The 17,895-nt window shown below is 34.8% G+C and overlaps 1 protein-coding gene across 4 annotated transcripts in view; it reads left to right on the top strand.

Moving 5' to 3' along the window:
* Appl (amyloid-beta-like protein) overlaps positions 1 to 17,895 on the top strand; it is a 76,434-nt gene that overhangs the window by 26,688 nt on the left and 31,851 nt on the right. For all 4 annotated transcript variants that reach the window (XM_067097959.1, XM_067097960.1, XM_067097958.1 and 1 more), the window contains 2 exons: positions 4,479 to 4,658; positions 15,465 to 15,591. In XM_067097959.1, coding sequence (XP_066954060.1) covers positions 4,479 to 4,658; positions 15,465 to 15,591 — 307 coding nt within the window. The remainder of the gene's footprint in view (positions 1 to 4,478; positions 4,659 to 15,464; positions 15,592 to 17,895) is intronic.

Genomic DNA, 17,895 nt, shown 5'->3' with positions numbered 1-17,895 from the left:
AGGTGTCTAGAGGAGGAGCCATTAAAGAGAGATATTGATTTCTTTAAAAAGAAAAAAAAAAAACAAGAACAGCAACAGTAGCAAGAGAACCTCGGGTGGCTCCAAAGATCAATAACAGCACAAGGGTGACTCAGGGTGGCCCTAGTTATGTCCCAGCCACACCACACACACACTGCCTCACCCTTCCTCCCCCCTCTTATCCTCTCCTTTCCCCCTCCTCCCATTTCTCTCATTCCCTAGTTTCTTGTATTTTATGTAAATCTTTTTCTTTTGGGTATTTTATTCTTCCATCCATTTCATTGTTTCTGTCACATCCTCTGTACAGTATCTTATAGCTTTATTCTCTTGTAAATCTTCAGGTTTTTCACTCATTTCTTTCTATGGTATTTCACATTCTTATATTTCATGTTCTTGGCTCCCTTTCCTAATCCTTCTATGTGTTTGTGCTTGATTACCTTGCAGTGTTTTAACAAATAATGTTACTAGCCTGAAGTGTCAGTCTTTAATCAATATTTGTATGGGTGTAGTATGATAATTTCATGTTTATAGCTTTGTTGTGTAACATCCTGTTGTGACACTTCTCAGTAGTATATGTAGATTAATGATGAAATTCAGTGGAAAACATGCATTTATTTACTTGCAGGTATGATTTAAGATTATCATTAAGTGGCTGAACCAGATTAATGTATTATGAGAAGCAATGAAAGAAGCAAAACAAATTAGGTTAACTATGGTCATGGTGGCATATACCTGATAGGAGGATAGCTTATGTGGAAGTTGAAATTAAAAATGGCTTAACTCTAGGATGCATTGATATTTTTATATTCCTGGAAATTAATTCCATTATTTTTTGTCATATTACAGTACAGTAGTTCCTTTTGATGTTCATCCAATTTCTTTCCTTGTTTACCTTTATGACTGGGATGTTGAGGGGTAAAAAGTGGCATGTCGTAGTGGTTTTCACATGAGAAAAAATAATATGCATGATCCCTCTTTGCCTCTTTTGTTGTGCCTTAACTATGGCCTTGGTTCAGGGATGAAGAATGATTAGCCTTGGTATCAGCACAGCATTGCAGCACAAGACTTGATCCAATAAGCTGGTGTTAATTATGTTCCTAGAAAAGTTGCAGTGGTGCATGAAGTTGTGCAGCGTCAGAATATAGATTGAGGATACATATTGCAGTCACTTATGTTTTATGATAATTTTGTGTTACAGTAATTGTCTTTTAGAGGCAGGCTTTTCATATTTTGTGGATTCAACCCTCCTTTTTTGTCCTCACTTTTGCCATGTTTAGGTTGTTGGGTCAGGATCTTAGAGTTGACTATCCTTTTGTTTTTCTCATTAAAGAAAAAAAAGAGTCAATGGACTCCATTTATAAAATACCCAGCAATTAAATTTTCACTTGGCCAGTAGTGATCATTTGAATGTTTTGTCTCATACATTTCTCTCAGTATATTTTCATCAATATTAGAGGTGTAGACATTCCTGGAATTGTATCTTTGTTTCTTTAATATTCTTCTCTATAGCATTTGATATTCGTATGTACACCAAGTAGCTTTGAATTGTGTAAATTTTTTGTTTTATAAATGTTGAACTCCTTTGGAAGAATTCTGTAGTCCTGGAGTTTTGCATCTAATTAATATGAATTAAGCAAGGTGCTGTTACAGTATAGCATTGACAAAAGCTCTCTCTCTCTCTCTCTCTCTCTCTCTCTCTCTCTCTCTCTCTCTCTCTCTCTCTCTCTCTCTCTCTCTCTCTCTCTCTCTCTCTCTCTCTCTCTCTCTCTCTCTCTCTCTCTCTCTCTCTCTCTCTCTCTCTCTCTCTCTCTCTCTCTCTCTCTCTCTCTCTCTCTCTCTCTCTCTCTCTCTCTCTCTCTCTCTCTGGTTATTAGTAAAGAGTGTTTAATTGGATTTTTGGATGAGTTCAGCTTTTCACCATACTTATCAGTTCATGTAATCATTCAGGTGGTAGCTCAGGTGTGCTGAAAGCTGGAGGAAGACAGGCTCTGCCTCAGGGCTTGTCCTTGAAAAATGTGAATGGATACTTCAGATAAGTGGGCCCTTTTCAACCGCAAGTCTATATTGTGGATCTTAGTGTTGTGAGAGTAAAAATAAACTTTGGAAAATTTTTCAAAATATCAAATCAGTGTAGACGAACTTTTGACTTTGAAGATATTTTGGTATGTTCGTAACAAACTTGTTTCTTCTAAGGCTTGCAAGATAAAATGCTTGTCAAATAAGAGTGACAAACCACATTCACTGAAAGAAAAATCTTTATATTTAGAAGGTGTATGGCATCTGTAGTTGTCATAGTTATTGTAACAGCAGGGTTATGATAGTGAAGTTTATTGACAGCTTATACCATTGGTACTGTATGTGTAAAGGCAATCCATGAAGTAATTTGTGTTCTAGTTGGAACTGAATGCTAAGTTGTGTTTCCTAGTAAACTTGTCATGTGTTTACTGTGGAAATTAGTTGTCTTAGGATTTCTGGGTTTGTTGACTGTCCTTGCCCCCAGCTACAAGGCCTCTCTACTTTCATTTTCCTTATTACTTCATCTTTCAACTTTTGCCAAGCAAATATGTTACTCTACTTTTGTCAGTTATGTGCCGTTTTATTTTGCCTTCCTTCAAGCATTGGGTAGACAAGGCATCCTGTCAGATTAAGGATAAAGCAAAGTTGCTGTTTAGTAAGGATGCTTTAGTAAAGACCTAGGCTAGTGTGGGTAACCACCAAAAACTTGCTTTGTGGTCTGATTAAACCATTTTTATAACTGGTTTAACCAAAACTCCAAAAATAATGGTAATTCAATTGAGGTTTACAGAGTAAGGAAATGCTATTAAATTGGTGTAAAACAATGCATCTGTATATATTCATTGTATGTATTTTGATTTATTTGTTTAAAGTTGCTGAGAAATAGAAATTTGGAGGCAGTTTGGTTTGTTTTGTTACCAACTGAGTGAAGGTACTGTAATGGATTTCCTTAGAGATGACTTAATTTGAATAATAAAGAGCAATTGCTGTGTTTGTTTATATGCGCTTGGTTGGTTTGGTCATTATGCAGACATTATGTGCATGTTTTGTCTCACACTGATTATTAAAATTCAGTATTTAATATTTAATGTATTTGCATCAGTGGTATAGAATCTCCACTTTTACTGCAGAATTGATTTTCCTCTCTGTAGCCATGAGCTGTAGACGAGCAAGTCAGTGTTGTGTGGATTTGTTCTTGGTAAGAGAGTATGAGAGTACAGTATAGGATTTTCATTAGGCAAAGACAGTTCTCATCCATCTCTTGGTGGGATTGCTCCCACCCTTTTTTAGGTTAAAACATTACTAGTTTTCCTCTTAAGTGAAGTCAGATCTCCCTCTAGTTATTAGATAAAAAGATACAAACCTCCTTCTCAAACACAAGTCATGAAACATAGAGGAGGAACAGATTTTCTGATTCTAAAACTGAGTGACACAAGGAACTGATAGAGGCTATTGGCCTAATTTTGCATCATTAACAGTATAATACTAAAAGAAATGAAGGTCTTTTGGCTCCTCACTCACTCACTCCTATAAAGATGATAGGTTCTATCAATGAGTGGCCTCTGCTTTGTTGTGGAAGTTCATCACAGGTGATCAAATGGAAGCTAGTTTTAATTAGTGACTGAAGTGATGGTTCTCATTGAATTTTCAAATAATAAGTTTTGGTATAATGTTTTTTTATTTGGAAAAAATACTTATCTGTATGCAAAGAACCACATTTTTGGAGATACTACTGTACAATTAGATTTTCTCTCACAATGTTTAAATAAAATGACTAAGAATAGCAATACAGAATGCCCTGTTGCTTTAATATCTAGTTCCAGGAGACTCAGTTTTGAACATGTTAATATAACAGAGTATTAAGCTAGATGAATGATAATTGTAATTGACCTTTATACTGGAGCTTCAGAGCTTGATGTGGCATATAAAAACTGATCTCTCTAGTGAAAGTAATGAGTGCTGAGTTTGGAATCAATTTTTTTTATGGATTGTTACAGGGTGAATTTTGATTGTTCTAAATCCATTGAATATAGTGGAATTTTATGGTAAAATTTTGTGAAAAATGGGTCTTGAATATTTTCTCTGTGATATTGTAGTATTTTCATTCCATTAAAATTTTGTTTCATGATTTCATGCCATTTTAAATTCTTGCATAGTGTCATTCTTAGTCTCTGTGCAGGAGACTTCTTTATACATTCTTGTCTTTCATTGTAAACCATTTAATAGTGTTTGTTTCCTCATGTCTTAATTTTCTTGCTTTTTTTTTTCGTGATAACTTTTTAAAATTTAAGGTTTTAATTGTTGTGTAATAGAGCATGAATCCTCGACATAGAACTTACAGTTGAGGTTTTATATTGTCTCTTACAAGGGGATAGGCTCAGTTTTTCATAGGCACTTTAAGGTTGTTTTCATCATTAATTTCAAAATTTCTTTTTTCATTGCAGAGTGGCGTCTCAGGTGGCGAAGCGGGACCGAGGTTTGAACCGCAGGTGGCAATGATGTGTATTGGGCGGTCGCAGTATCATGCCCAATACATGTCAGAGACTGGCAGATGGGTCACTGATAGCAACTCCAAAGTCACGTGCTTGAAGGATAAGGTTGATATCCTACGATACTGCAAACAGGTTAGTTAGTTTGTCTTTTTTTTTGTGACAGGTGAACCTTTGGAGGATCAGGTATGCTTAAAATGAAACCCATTCTTTCTCTCTTTCTCTCTCTCCCTGTCTCTCTCTTAAGAGCAGTTAACAGTTGGATATAGTTTATGTGATGACCTTTATCTGCTCATGTAAAGTGAATGAGAAAGTGTTGTGGATCTCATAGGACCTGTTTAGAATGTTTAAATCATGTCAAAAGATAATTCACACTTTTTGAGCTTACACTTGAAAACCCAAAGATGTGCAATAGTCTCCCTGGGGTGATTGTAAATTGCAGGCTACTGTCTTTTCTAGGAGCTTGCGGTAGCTAGTTTTACTCGTGTAAAATTCATGGCAGTGGTAAGTCCTATGCAGGATTGTTAGTCAGCTTTACTTGGAGTTGCTTGTGAGGTTGGGTTTACCTTTCTGTTGAGATTGCTTCACTTGAAATGCACTTTGGCCCAATTATTGTTGTGTCATCTTCATATAAGAATTACCTAAAGAACTTGTCCAAAATGTTAATTTCCTTTTCATTTGACTTTCACCTTTACTTACAGTTATATTTGAGTAATCAATACTACATAATGTTTCAGTGGAATCAGAATATTAGTTGCATTTTAATGTGGAAGGCAAAAGACATTGCCCAGTGTTTATCTTGTTTTTTTGATGAAAATGCATGCTGGGAAAGTACTGCCTCATGAATTCCAGGGTTTTAAAGGGGAAGGAAGAGAGGAAGTTTGATGTTTCTTTGGTAGATAGAAAAGTAGCTTTGAATATATGTCTGGGAGGACAGCTTTTGTAAATATCATTTTATGGTTTAAGTCAACTGTGTGGCACTTTTAGTGAAAATTGTGAAGTAGAAAGAGGGACAGAATTCTTTTTCATAGGTAAATGACTATTTACTGTTTATAGAGTAATCTTGAATTGAAGCAAAAAAGACTGTCTTCATTATGGTAAATGTAAAAAGCTGACTCAGATTAACTGTAATTTTACTTGCAACTCCTGATGATTTAGAATATTTACCTTGTGGGAGTTGGGATGATACACAGACTAGTTCCCTGGCTGCAGTCTGTTTAAATACTGAACCTATGGAATGGAGAGTAATTGTGTTTTCATTAATGTTAGTTTTGTATCAGTTCTACTAGTCACAATGTATTCCTTGAAGTTTTTGTGGTAATTAAATTAAAAGGAAAATGTATGAGTTTGAGACAGACATCGTGGGGAAAGGCATACTTTTAACTTGTTTTACCATTTCGTGATCATACATTTTTGGCAGTAGAATGAAAGGTACAGCTTATCTTTATATCCTATCGTGTACATGTTTTAAGTATCAACAAAAATGTTATGATGAGTATTGCATAAAAACAAGTCAGGTTTGCAAGAAAAGATTTTGTACAGTATGTAGGTGAATAGAGGCTGCCATAGTGTGTTATGCTAGGTGACATGTAAGTTTTTAAAACCTGTTTTGTCTTGAAGAAAGAAAGGTAAAATTAACTTCACTTGCTTATATAAGTTGGGTCCTGAGAAATTGCAAACCAGTTTTACTAAGTTTATGGTGACTGGAAAGCTAGAAAAAAGAAAATTTGCAGTCAAGTGGCCATGGGAAAAGTGTAAGTTGGTGAATTCTGGACTGTGTATACTTAGTTAACACATGGTGTCACAAGAAGCACTTCAGATTACAAAGTAAACGAGATTTTTGTTGCATAAAATCCATTAAGAGAGCAAATGGAGATGAGAGGGAAGTTTCGAACCTTGTTGTGATAAAAGAACAGGTTTTAAAAGTAATATAGCATTTTTGTAACTTTGGAGATACACTGGAAGTGAAGCATGAGCTGAGAGAGTGTGAGTGAGTAGCTGCAGCTTGGATGAGGTTCAGAAAGTTACCTAGACCACTGGCATATAAGAATGTCCCAGTAATAGAGAGAGGAAAGATGTGAAAGGTACATAAGGCCTGTACTACTTCATACAGCAGAAACTTAGGCACTGACAAGGAAAATGAAAGAGAATTTGAAAAGGTGTAACCGAAATGCCCAGATTCAAAACTGGAATATAGTAGGAAAGTTAATATGAATGAGTGATTGATGGAGAGATTTGATATCAATATTTGAGTAATTGATGGAGAGATGTGGTATCAAGAGGCTAGAAAAGAGACCGAGATCTCAAAATTCAGATGGTCTGGACGTGATGAGAAGGATGAGGAACAGCTGGTCAGAAAAGTAGTAGGTAATGGAAGTAACAGAACAAAGACTTTTAGGAGGGCTCAGGAAATCTTGGAAAAGGGCAGAGATAAAAAACTGATGGTCATTTAGGCAGAAATAGCTCAGGACAGGTAAGAGTGAAGAGAACTGACCCTTTAACTCCATCAAGGGAAAAGCTGATGTAAAAACATTGATGATGATCATGATGTGTTGCTTAGAGACACTTGCTTCTTTTCTTGAAAGAACTGCTGTCACTTTGTTCCACATAATTTGACACTCATTCAACATGCCAAGAAATCTAATTGTTGTGATGGTAAACCTGATCAGGATTCAAATAAACTAAATTAGTATTTGTAATTCCCTAAGATAGTGCCTCTATGGTTACATAAAGGATCAGGATATTGATCCGGTTTATATTACAGAATATTTTAGTGTATCCCTCTTCAGCTAGCCATTTGGGAGAATAAATGAACTCAGTGGTCTGGTTAAACTGCTACATAAAAAAGTATCCCCATTCATATGATCAGTGATTTTCCTGTGTCATTTGTACAGTCTTTTTTCCTAAAACAACCTGTTTCAGTTAGATGACAAGATGGTTTTTCTAAGTAGCAGGATAACTAATTTGGTGGTGACTAGCATTTTGCAATGGGAATTAACTATTGGGATGTGGACAAGAAGATTCATTACTTGCATTTTGCGCAAAAAAATGGGTGTTATGAAATTTAATGAACTCCCATAGACACATTTCTCAAACTTCCTACAACTTTCATTGATTAAGGTAGCAAAAGGAGTTGACATTTTGTATTTCATCGAATCGCTAGACACCCCATTTTCAGGAAGAACTGGATTCAGTCTAATGCCCAACGCTAAAGTCCCTTTATTGTAAAGCTTTGGACCTCTGCCATAATTAAGATTCAGCCCAGATGAAGTGGATGGTGTGATTTAGTAGTTGAAACATTGTTTCCTGGGCATCAGTGAAGTCTGCTCAGATGGATCTTGTTTTCTAGTGAACACTCTCCTTAAATTTGATTGGTCCATTCACAAGGCCAAGAGGAGTTTGGTTTTGACAGGTTATGCATCCTATATGCTGTGTTGTTGCTATGCTTTTTCCTACCACAATATACACTACTATCCTGAACAGTAAATACAGTACTTGTTATATCATGTGACACGGCTACTTTGTAGTTTGAGATCTTAAAGATTTGCTCCTTCCTGAGATTGAATAACCATTTCAGTTGGACTGCATAGCTGAAGCCATATCATGGATTTCCAGTTTCAATAGAATTTTGTGCACTCTTCAGTCAGAATGTCAGTTTCAGTCCTTTTTGACTCTTGTATGACCAGAGTAGATTCATAGCAATGTGCTGCTGCAAAGTTGGCAGCATGTGTGAGAAACTTTTCATAAAAAGGTGATATCTGGAACCCCTCCTGAGGTTTCTAGTTAGACTTTCTAGTTAGGAAAATCATAGGTGGGTAGAGACACTTCACAGAGGTGTCTCTAATTTTTTTATTTGATAGACGCACCTTCAAGATGGTATTAGTGTCCTTTGTTCATCAAGGAAGAGGAATAAACTTTTGAGTAAACTTTCGGTTAGCCAGCAGTTTTTCTTATGAGAAAGAATACCCTGAAGACTGGTATCAGAGGTGGGTTTTTAGTTAGCCAATGTCATTTTTTTTTTTTATGAAATAGTTGGTGTAACACTAACTATGGTCAGATTGTTACAAGAAAAGTGAAGTTACCTTGAGGAATATTTACAGTGAGAGTTACCAAAGGGAGGTATCACATTTATGAACATAATTCATTGAATGTTTCTAAGGGTAACTTGAATGTTTCTAAGGGTATTTAAAGTAGTTTAATATATATCTATTAAAGCTCGTAATACAATGACAATTGTGATACTTTTAGGTTAAATAGCAACCCACTTTTGGAATTCTATTACAAGCAACTGGGTAACACTAGCAGGGGTTAGTTTGTGATTTGTAATTTTCCAAGCTTACTTAAACTTTATGAACATTTTGGTTTGATTGAACTGATGTTTATCATCTTCAGTGCAGAATTTGTTTGAAATGAGTTGCAAAAATTGTTAATGGATGCAGTGGAAAGTACAGTATCATAAAACTTTAATTGATAGTTATTTGTACCAATATTTTGTTTAGCATTTATTGTGTTTAGATTTGTTATATTTTCTCCTCACAGCATCAGTAATTACATGTAGTCTAAATTTAACAGCTCAAAAGTAAAAATAAAAGAAAACAATATTTGGCTGGTATTTCATTTCAGATATTTGACATTTTCCTCATGCAGTATTTTTTAAATTTTAAAGATGTGAAGTGTTCACGGTTATTATCTGATATTCAATTTCCATAATTCCATTAAAATGTTTGAAAAGTGGTGTGATATTTCCCAATAAATAGATTAAGCCATAATCCTTTGGGCCGCTGTTGTGAAAATCGGAATTAAAAACCAGTGATGTGGGTAAACGATTTTATGAATATGGGACGAGTTCTATTTAGGCAACCCTCACTGTATAGTGGGCATATGCCATTGTTGATACTGAATTTGTCTTGCTGTTTTACAAAACTGTACTTCTTTTCTCCTTGCTGCCTCTGTATTTCTTTCACTTACTATTTGGGGTTTATTGTGTAGAAGCTTACTTAGCAGATGGTTACTGTCATTGCATTCCATGCAAGTATACTGCACATATGCACATTTTGAATCATTTCATAGCACGGTAACGACAATGAATTTAATTTTTTCAAAATAGATGATTGTGTTGACAGTGGTTATCAGTTTTTAAAAGCTGTTAATTGTATTGACAATGGATATCAGATTTTCAAAATTGTTGATTGCATTGATAGTAGATATCGATTTTTAAGTTTGATTGTATTGACGATAAATATCAGCGTAGTGAAAGTTGCTATGTAGTTCAGCAGAGTGTGATACAAACTGCTTTTTCTAGTTTGTAACTGGAGCAGAAATAGTATTCCCAGTGGTGAGGAAGTAGTTCCGAGGTTTAATTCACTTTTTTATATTTTTAGTTGTATTTGGTGCAAGAAGCTTAGGCAGAAGCACTGAATTACATGAGAAATTCTTGAATGTTGGAAGTAGTGTTAGTCACATTATGTAGAGTAGGTCATTTCACATCCTGTTTTGATTTTGTGTCTTTGGTGTTGTTTGAAGTTGAAAACAAGATCATTGGTGCATATGGGTTAGGAAGGGATATAGAACAGGCCACAGTTGGCGTGAGAAGTCAGTACCTGTAGGTAGGTCCGATTGGAGGACAGTACGATATTGAGTTTCATCCTGTTTTGGCTGGGAGAGATGACAGCTTGTTATTGACACACGATCTGGCAGACAGGTGATTGGTTACAGTGAGACATGGGCTCAAAGGGAATACGAAGTTGGTTTTATTTTAGTAAATACAATATGCAGATAATACTTAGAAAAATATGTATTCCAAATCTTATACCATACAGGACGTTAAGTGTTCATCATGTGAACTAAGATTGTCAATTATCAGTAGCCTATAAAGTTTGTGTTTAGTGCTGTATTACCCTTCTTATTGAAACCAAGTCAGTTAATCACAATTATTGCTTCACTTTTCTTTCTGTTAATCTATCCTAGTGATTAATTTTAATTATGGTCTGTAGGCTCCTTCATGGAGAAGGGTGTGGTTGTGTATGTAAAGGTCTGAGTAGATAAACCTTTTAGGTGGCCATCATATTGGTTTCATTATGAGAAAAGGATGTCGTAAATTATTAATTAATATCTGGGACAGACAATGGTTTCATGAGTTTTCTGCCAGCGTGCTGCATGTCAAAGGAAAACAATTACTCGATAATCATTTTAAAAGTCTCACACAGTATCATTATGTGAGTGACTGGTTTTACTTTAAGGACATTGACTTTTAAAATTTTTCCACATGGCCCAGCTGCGTCATTCTCTGAGCAGTGTTGTGAGTAATACTCAGATGAAAAAAATTAATGTCTTTTCAATGTCGTATATTTGTGTAGTTGATAATCTAGTGTATTTTTGCACATTAAAGTTATTCTTCTGTCTTTACTTTTCAAGTTGAGTTTCACCTTTTTCTTTGTTGGTTTCACTCTTCCATTTTTTTTTTATTAATTATATTAATAACCTAAAAATAGCTTATTTGTATCACAAAGCAAACTAGTTTATATTACTTTCACTTTTGTTCCTCCCCCTTTTTTTTTTTTAACCTTAGATTACTACAGTCAGTGAGAGCTTTGGTTTAAGCTTAAATCTTATTATGACCTATTCAGATTGAGTAAGTGTTAATGTTGAACTAATCCTTAAAGTTTTTTAGGTATTTTACAAAACAAGTGGCATTGGAATATTTTGTCAAATACAAAATAATGATGTCAACATCAGTATTTAAATTATTCGTGTTATAATAGTTTAACAAGACCACGGTGTCACATTTCTAAACTCTCATATGGCTGAACCCATAGATTTCTTCCTTTTATGAGAGTTGAATATTGGACTAAGGGAAAGTTTAGGTAGATGGGCAGCCAAGTAAGAAGAGGCCAGAAGCACAGATGAAAAGTCTTTGTCCTGCTGCATATATATCTACTACTTTTCTAAACAGCTATTCCTTATCTCTTCTCATCACACATTCAAACCATCCCAGTCTTTGATCTCTTATAAATTCCTTGTGAATGTTACATTCTTCCCAATATTATCTGTCCATGCCTGTTTCCATGCTCACTGACTTTTATATAGCTATTCTTTCACCTCCAGACATTCTTTTCTTTTCCTCTTCTTTCACCTCCTAACATTCTTTTCTTTTCCTCTTTTTCAAGTTTAGAGGTACAGATAGATAGGGCAGTTAATTGCCTGCCCTGTCAGTCTTTATAAATAAAAAGACTTCACAATGGTGAGATGTATATTATGTAAAATAAACAAGCTTGTGAGATCTATATTACTATGTAAAATAAACAAGCTTGTATTTTTCAGTTGGTTTAAAAATAAATCATCACCACAAGTACAGTATTCATTTCTTGAGGCATTTTCGTGGATGTTCTCATTAATCGTTGTGCTTGACTGCATTCCTTTCTATATTTGAATGTGTGTGTGTGTGTGTTTCTGTAATTGATACTTAAGAGGAGCCCCCTCCTCCTCTGCAATACGGTATCCTGTTTCACTGTTGGCCTGCCTGCCAAAGGCTGTTAGGGTTAGCCTTTGTTTCTTCCCATCTGTAACACATTGGAAGTTGCTTGTTACACATTATGCCATGTTTATTTTTGAAGTGCTAAGAATTGCGAACTTTGCGGTTGTAGTGTAATTGTTTTTTAACATCTGACATAAAAAGTTTTTTCTTTTTTTTTAAAATGGAAAAGAACTCTTACCTGGCTCTTAAGAAGTCATTTATGAAGTGATTTCCTTCACTGTACTGTAATTCTGTTGGAAGTGGATGCCCTTGAATTATACAGTAATTCTGTTAGTGAGGCTGAAAGAACAATGGTGAGTTAGATAGAAAGTTTTTTTTACTGTATAACTTAGAAGATGCCTATGAAATTATGTACTAGAATATAGTTAGGTGTTGTGTTGGTATAAGATATTAATTTTACATTTAATAATAATGAATATAGTTAGGTGTTGTGTTGGTATAAGATATTAATTTTACATTTAATAATAATAATAATAATAATAATAATAATAATAATAATAATAATAATAATAATACTGTAATGGAGAAACAAAGCCACAGTTATGTAAATGTACATATATTTAAAGATAGATCTGTACAGATAGCTTTTGGGATTTGTTCGATTCCTCCTTTTGAACAGATTCCCAAAAGCTATCTATACAGATCTATCTTTACATACTGAATATGTACATAACTGTAGATTTGTTTCTCCATTTAAAGACTCATGATACCTTGAGTATTTTTTTATTCTTTAATAATAAAAATATCATCTGGCAGACTTTATAAGTGCATTTCTCTATGCTACATATATGTAAAACTGTTCAGGGCAAATACCATTACTCTTTGGCTTCATTCATTTTATGAAAGTAAGCCGTCACATGTCACTGGTTATTTCAAATGCTCGTATCAAGAGAGGTTTGTAATTTTGTTGATAGCGATGCAGAGCCAACAACAATACCATTTTCCTGGCAGTTTTCCCTTTTTGGGTTTAAATATTGAGGTGATGTGTTCTCTGCTTTCTTCTGCATTTGTAATTTCATGAACTCTCATCTGACACAAGTCGTTTCTCAGTGATCTACTTGTTGCCACTGCCATCTGACTTGGTGTCCCATGAAAAGATCTTTTTGAAATATTGCATCATTTCATTCAGTTTTTTGAAGTAAAAGCTTTTCTTTTTCATCAGTATGTTGAGTATTTCATGATGCAAGAATTTTATTACTCATTCAATTTTAGCTCCTTTTCACTTATGCTTTATTGTCATCACGTGACCTCCATTCTGACTGCTTGGATATCGATGCTTGTGTTGTCATTACCCCTTTCCAACTGCTTGTATATCATCTGCCACATGTGCAGTGATTGGTTGTATTATTGTGTACATATATGAATTTCCCTCTTTGCTTTTGAGACTAATTTATGTCTGTATTGATGTCCTTGTTTTTGAGAGAGAGAGAAAATACGTTTGTCTGCCATTCTGTGAGACAGATTGTATCGTATTCAAATAATGTCCTTCAATTAATTGGTTCACTTGGTTGTATACTAACAGGGGAGAGAGAAGAGCAGCTTCATTTATTCAAGACTATGATCTAGTAGCATCATTCTTCAAGGACATTTTGAGCAATGTCACCATGAGCTGAATGGAATGATGGGATTATAAAATCTACTGTTGATGATTACCTGTGTGCAACATTGACACAGCAGTATATATTTACCTGTATGCAACACTGACACAGCAATATATATTGCAGTACAGTACTTGTATTTGAGATTAACTTTGAATTTCTGGGGAATTCAGTTTTGGTCCTGCAAAGGAAAAAAATATGAAAGTAAGTAATTTGAAGCTTTCATTGGTTCACAGCCCCTGTATTAGTAACCATAATTTACATTTTGTGGTTACATTTGGATTTTGGAATGTCTTTTCCAGTTTTTTGAAGGAGAATGTTATGTTGTATGGTTCGGAGAGTTACAGCAATTCAGTCTAGATGTGCATATCTTGTTACAGTGTCCATTTCTCATGTCAGTTGCGCATATCTTCTTACAGTGTCCATTCCTCATGTCAGTTCTGCATTGCATTCTGAGTTTTTCCTCTTCTCTTAAAACACTTACCATTTGGCTCTACAGCATCAGCTCTTATACTTTTTTTAAAGTTTTTAGCTTTGTTTTGTTACCAAATGATTTGGCTCACTATTGGGAGTTTTGATCTTGACTTAAGGGTCTTTTAAATTACTTTGTAATAATTTGTGTTGGTGTAAGTAAATGTTTCTGGATTTGCTGGAATTGACTTGTTCATTCATAGACTGCAAGTCATTTTGTGGGGAAGAGATTATAGGATGAGAAAGGAAATCTTTCATCTTCATTTTGTGACAAAGTAACCCTCATAGAGTGATTAAATTACTTAGAGTGATTTCCTTTCTAGGCTTCTTTTTTGCTTTCTTTTATCTAGAAATTCTTGTCACCATTTCCTCATTAACTGTTAGAAGTAGGTTAATCCTACCCTTGCATTGTAATCAAAATAAACAAGGGACAAAAAAAGACTGGCTTATGTAAAGTGACCTATATGTGTGGTAGTGAATTTATGAGGGAATACTAATGACAAAGAAATTGGATGAGAGGCAAAGCTGAAGTGTTTTTGAGTGTGTAGGCTGTGTAGTGTTAATTGGATTCATTGGATAAGGTGACCTCTGTGCTAATGCTTTGAAGGGGAACTCTACAAATGGAAAGCTAACATTTTGAATAGTTTTACCTTTTCCCCTCAAATGTAGATTGGTATTGAAATATTGTTGATAGTCTCTTTGAAGGAGAAATCTGTAAGGAAACCTTTTAATATTTACTTGTGCCTGGAATAAACACCCAGCCCGACCAATATACAACAATTATTCAATTTACACACCTGTTCCTGTTGTACTGCTGGCCCAAGCCAGCTCACAACCCCAACAAAAAAAAGAAAGACTTATGAACCAGCCAAAAAAAACTGCAAACGAGAGCGCTCACAACCTTTCATCACCACTGACAACTCCTGACTCGTACCATCTTCCGTACATCTTATGATGTCACAACAACCACCATTGTGCCATTCCAAACATAATGAGAAGACCGGCTTTACAAACACCTAATAAAATTAACAGCGTACTTTGTCTACATTTCTTAAATGTATAACGCCTACACCTATTTCACTAACCCATTTAAAGAAAATAAAATAATAATGATTAAATTTATAAAACTGACAGATAATCAGTGCCCTCTTCAGGATGAAGTCCTGCAGTTTTTCCTGACCACACCCTTTTCTTTTTTTCATGTGGTCTTGGGTGAGGGTGAGATAAAGTCTTTAATCTGTCAGAAATTCTAAATTCAGCAGTTTAATGGTGACTGAGTGCTGTATATTTTATAATGCCTTTTACAAACCAAGTTTGATATTTAATTTTGAATTACAGGTTTATCCAGAGCGGGATATTACCAACATTGTTGAATCTTCGCATTACTACAGGGTACCCAACTTCTGCCGTGTGGGTCACGTGAAATGCAAAACTTCTGCCTGGGTCAAACCATACAGATGTCTTGGTGAGTGTGTTTTATTATATGATGCAGCTATGGTTGAACTGTTTGTTTTTATTCATTAATTTTTTGAGCTGGGTTCTAAATGTTGTGTGTCCTTAAGGTGTTTAAACATCTATTTGACTCATAGATTTATCTTGATAATCTTTAAAGCTGCAGATTAATATATCAAAACCAAAAATTACATTTACATATTAAGGTTTTTATAGAGTCTTAAGGGTAGAAGTATGTTTTACTGTGTTTGCAGTTTTTGGTCACATTTGGTTTTTTAGTAGTTTTATTGTTGTGGTTTAGAGCAGAATGGCAAAAGTATACTCATGCTTTTCAGAAATTTTTGTTTTATAGTGTAATTTAAGATCATATTGTTCCGACAGAAATACAAACCTATGCTTTCATAAATGGAGTTACTTCAGTAAGGCACCCTTTGGCTGTCTTGACTCAAAACAAAATCCTATCACTTAGGCCTATGGCCTGACCCAACTTGGTGTGGTCTACCTCTTTCATTGTGAAAAAGTATACCAGACCACTGAGCTGATTAACAGCTCTCCTAGGGCTGGCCCGAAGGATTAGACTTATTTTACATGGCTAAGAATCAATTGGTTACCTAGCAAAGGGACCTACAGCTTATTGTGGAATCCGAACCACATTATATAAACTGAGAAATGAATTTCTATCACTAGAAATAAATTCCTCTAATTCTTCATTGGCCAGCCAGAGACTCGAACGCGGGCCCAGCAGAGTGCTAGCCGAGAACTATACTGACCCATCTAACGAGGAACTTCTTCCATTGTGATCTCAGCTGCCTGTGTGTCTGGTTGTCTTGATATTTTTGAGATCCCAGCTGTCTGTGTGTCTAGTTGTCTTGATATTTTTGTGGTACTGAGCCATAACTGAACAGACAGACAAATGATTAAAGGGGAATTTTTGATGATACTGAAACACATCCATTAGTCTTGTTTTTAGTGTCAAGAATATCTGTTAATTTTTTATTGTAAAGTATTTGATACTGGTTTAAGTATAGACAGTCCTTTGGGTTCCGTAACCAATCATATGTATGCTGGTCTGTCTGTTTTATCTTTCTGTCTTGTGTTGTGTATGGTTATTTTATTCCAAGTTTTGTTAAAGTTGATAACCCTTGATAAAATGTCATTAATGTATAGTAACTGTGTTTGTCCGTAAACAACACATTACATATTTACTAAAGGCTTCAACCTGTGAAAATCTCACTCTAATGCACAAACTTACATTTAATCTACAATTTTGAAATTTTTTTTTATATTCTTTGCAAATTTAACCACTTATAAGTTCAATGTCGCCATCCAGTTACCCATCAGAAGGGAGTAGGGAGCATGCTCCTTGTTTATTGACACATTCACTTACAGACCAAGTTGTAGGAAGGGTTTTTAAGTGAGGAGGGCTTGTAATAGTTTTAAATTTTTTTGTATACTGATTAAATAGTTACTTTAACTCGTGAATTCTTAGGTGGCATTGATCCACCACCATACTTGAGTCTTTTTGAAAAATGTTAAAATAATTTAATTTAAAAATAGAATTCAAAAATTATTTCTATTTAAAGCCCATTTTGTGTCAGAATCCACATTTTTCACTTTTAAAGCTATTTTAGAGGTGTTTTATCTAAAGTTTTATTTTAAAATTTAATTTTATTAAAAAGACATTTTTTCTATTACAAACCCATATACAATACAGCCCACATTTGTGGTGATTTTCAGACATTTCAGTCTTTAGTTAAGAGACACAGTAAGGTATCCATCAATTGCCTGCCTCCTGTTTATGTGTTGTTTCAAAATAAGGATGAGAGACAAGTGGGACTGGGTCCCACTTGAAGAGGAAACATATGAATAATGGGTTTATATTAAAAAAATCAGTTTTGTGTTATTGAAACCGAATAAACAAATTGTAATTTATTGGGGAGGTCAGAGCTGCAGGTCAATAGAAAGTAGATTGATACATGCTTGTTCAGTTTAGAGCTCATGGAACACAGTGATAGACAAAGAATCCAAACCTTTCAACTTATGGGTGGGTTGTATGAGTAACAAAAATAAATCAAGGCAAAGACCCTTGCTGTAAATGAGAGATGTAGATGCAAATACCGTAGATGCTATGAAAGGATGAGAATGAAAGTTGAAAATAAGAGGATGGCGATTCCCCAAATGTGCCCTGCTGTAACTTGCAGTCCCCAATGAATATGTATCCCTTTATTTAGGAGTTAAACCTTAAGATAACAGTTAAAGGTAAAACTCTTACTAGTACAGTACTGTTTTGCAATCTGCCATGGTGCTGTAAGCCCTA

Source organism: Macrobrachium rosenbergii, chromosome 54, assembly GCF_040412425.1.
Source record: "Macrobrachium rosenbergii isolate ZJJX-2024 chromosome 54, ASM4041242v1, whole genome shotgun sequence".
NCBI classification, from domain to species: domain Eukaryota; kingdom Metazoa; phylum Arthropoda; class Malacostraca; order Decapoda; family Palaemonidae; genus Macrobrachium; species Macrobrachium rosenbergii.
The sequence above is the reverse complement of the archived record's forward strand: the minus strand, read 5'-3'. Positions and strand labels throughout refer to the sequence as shown.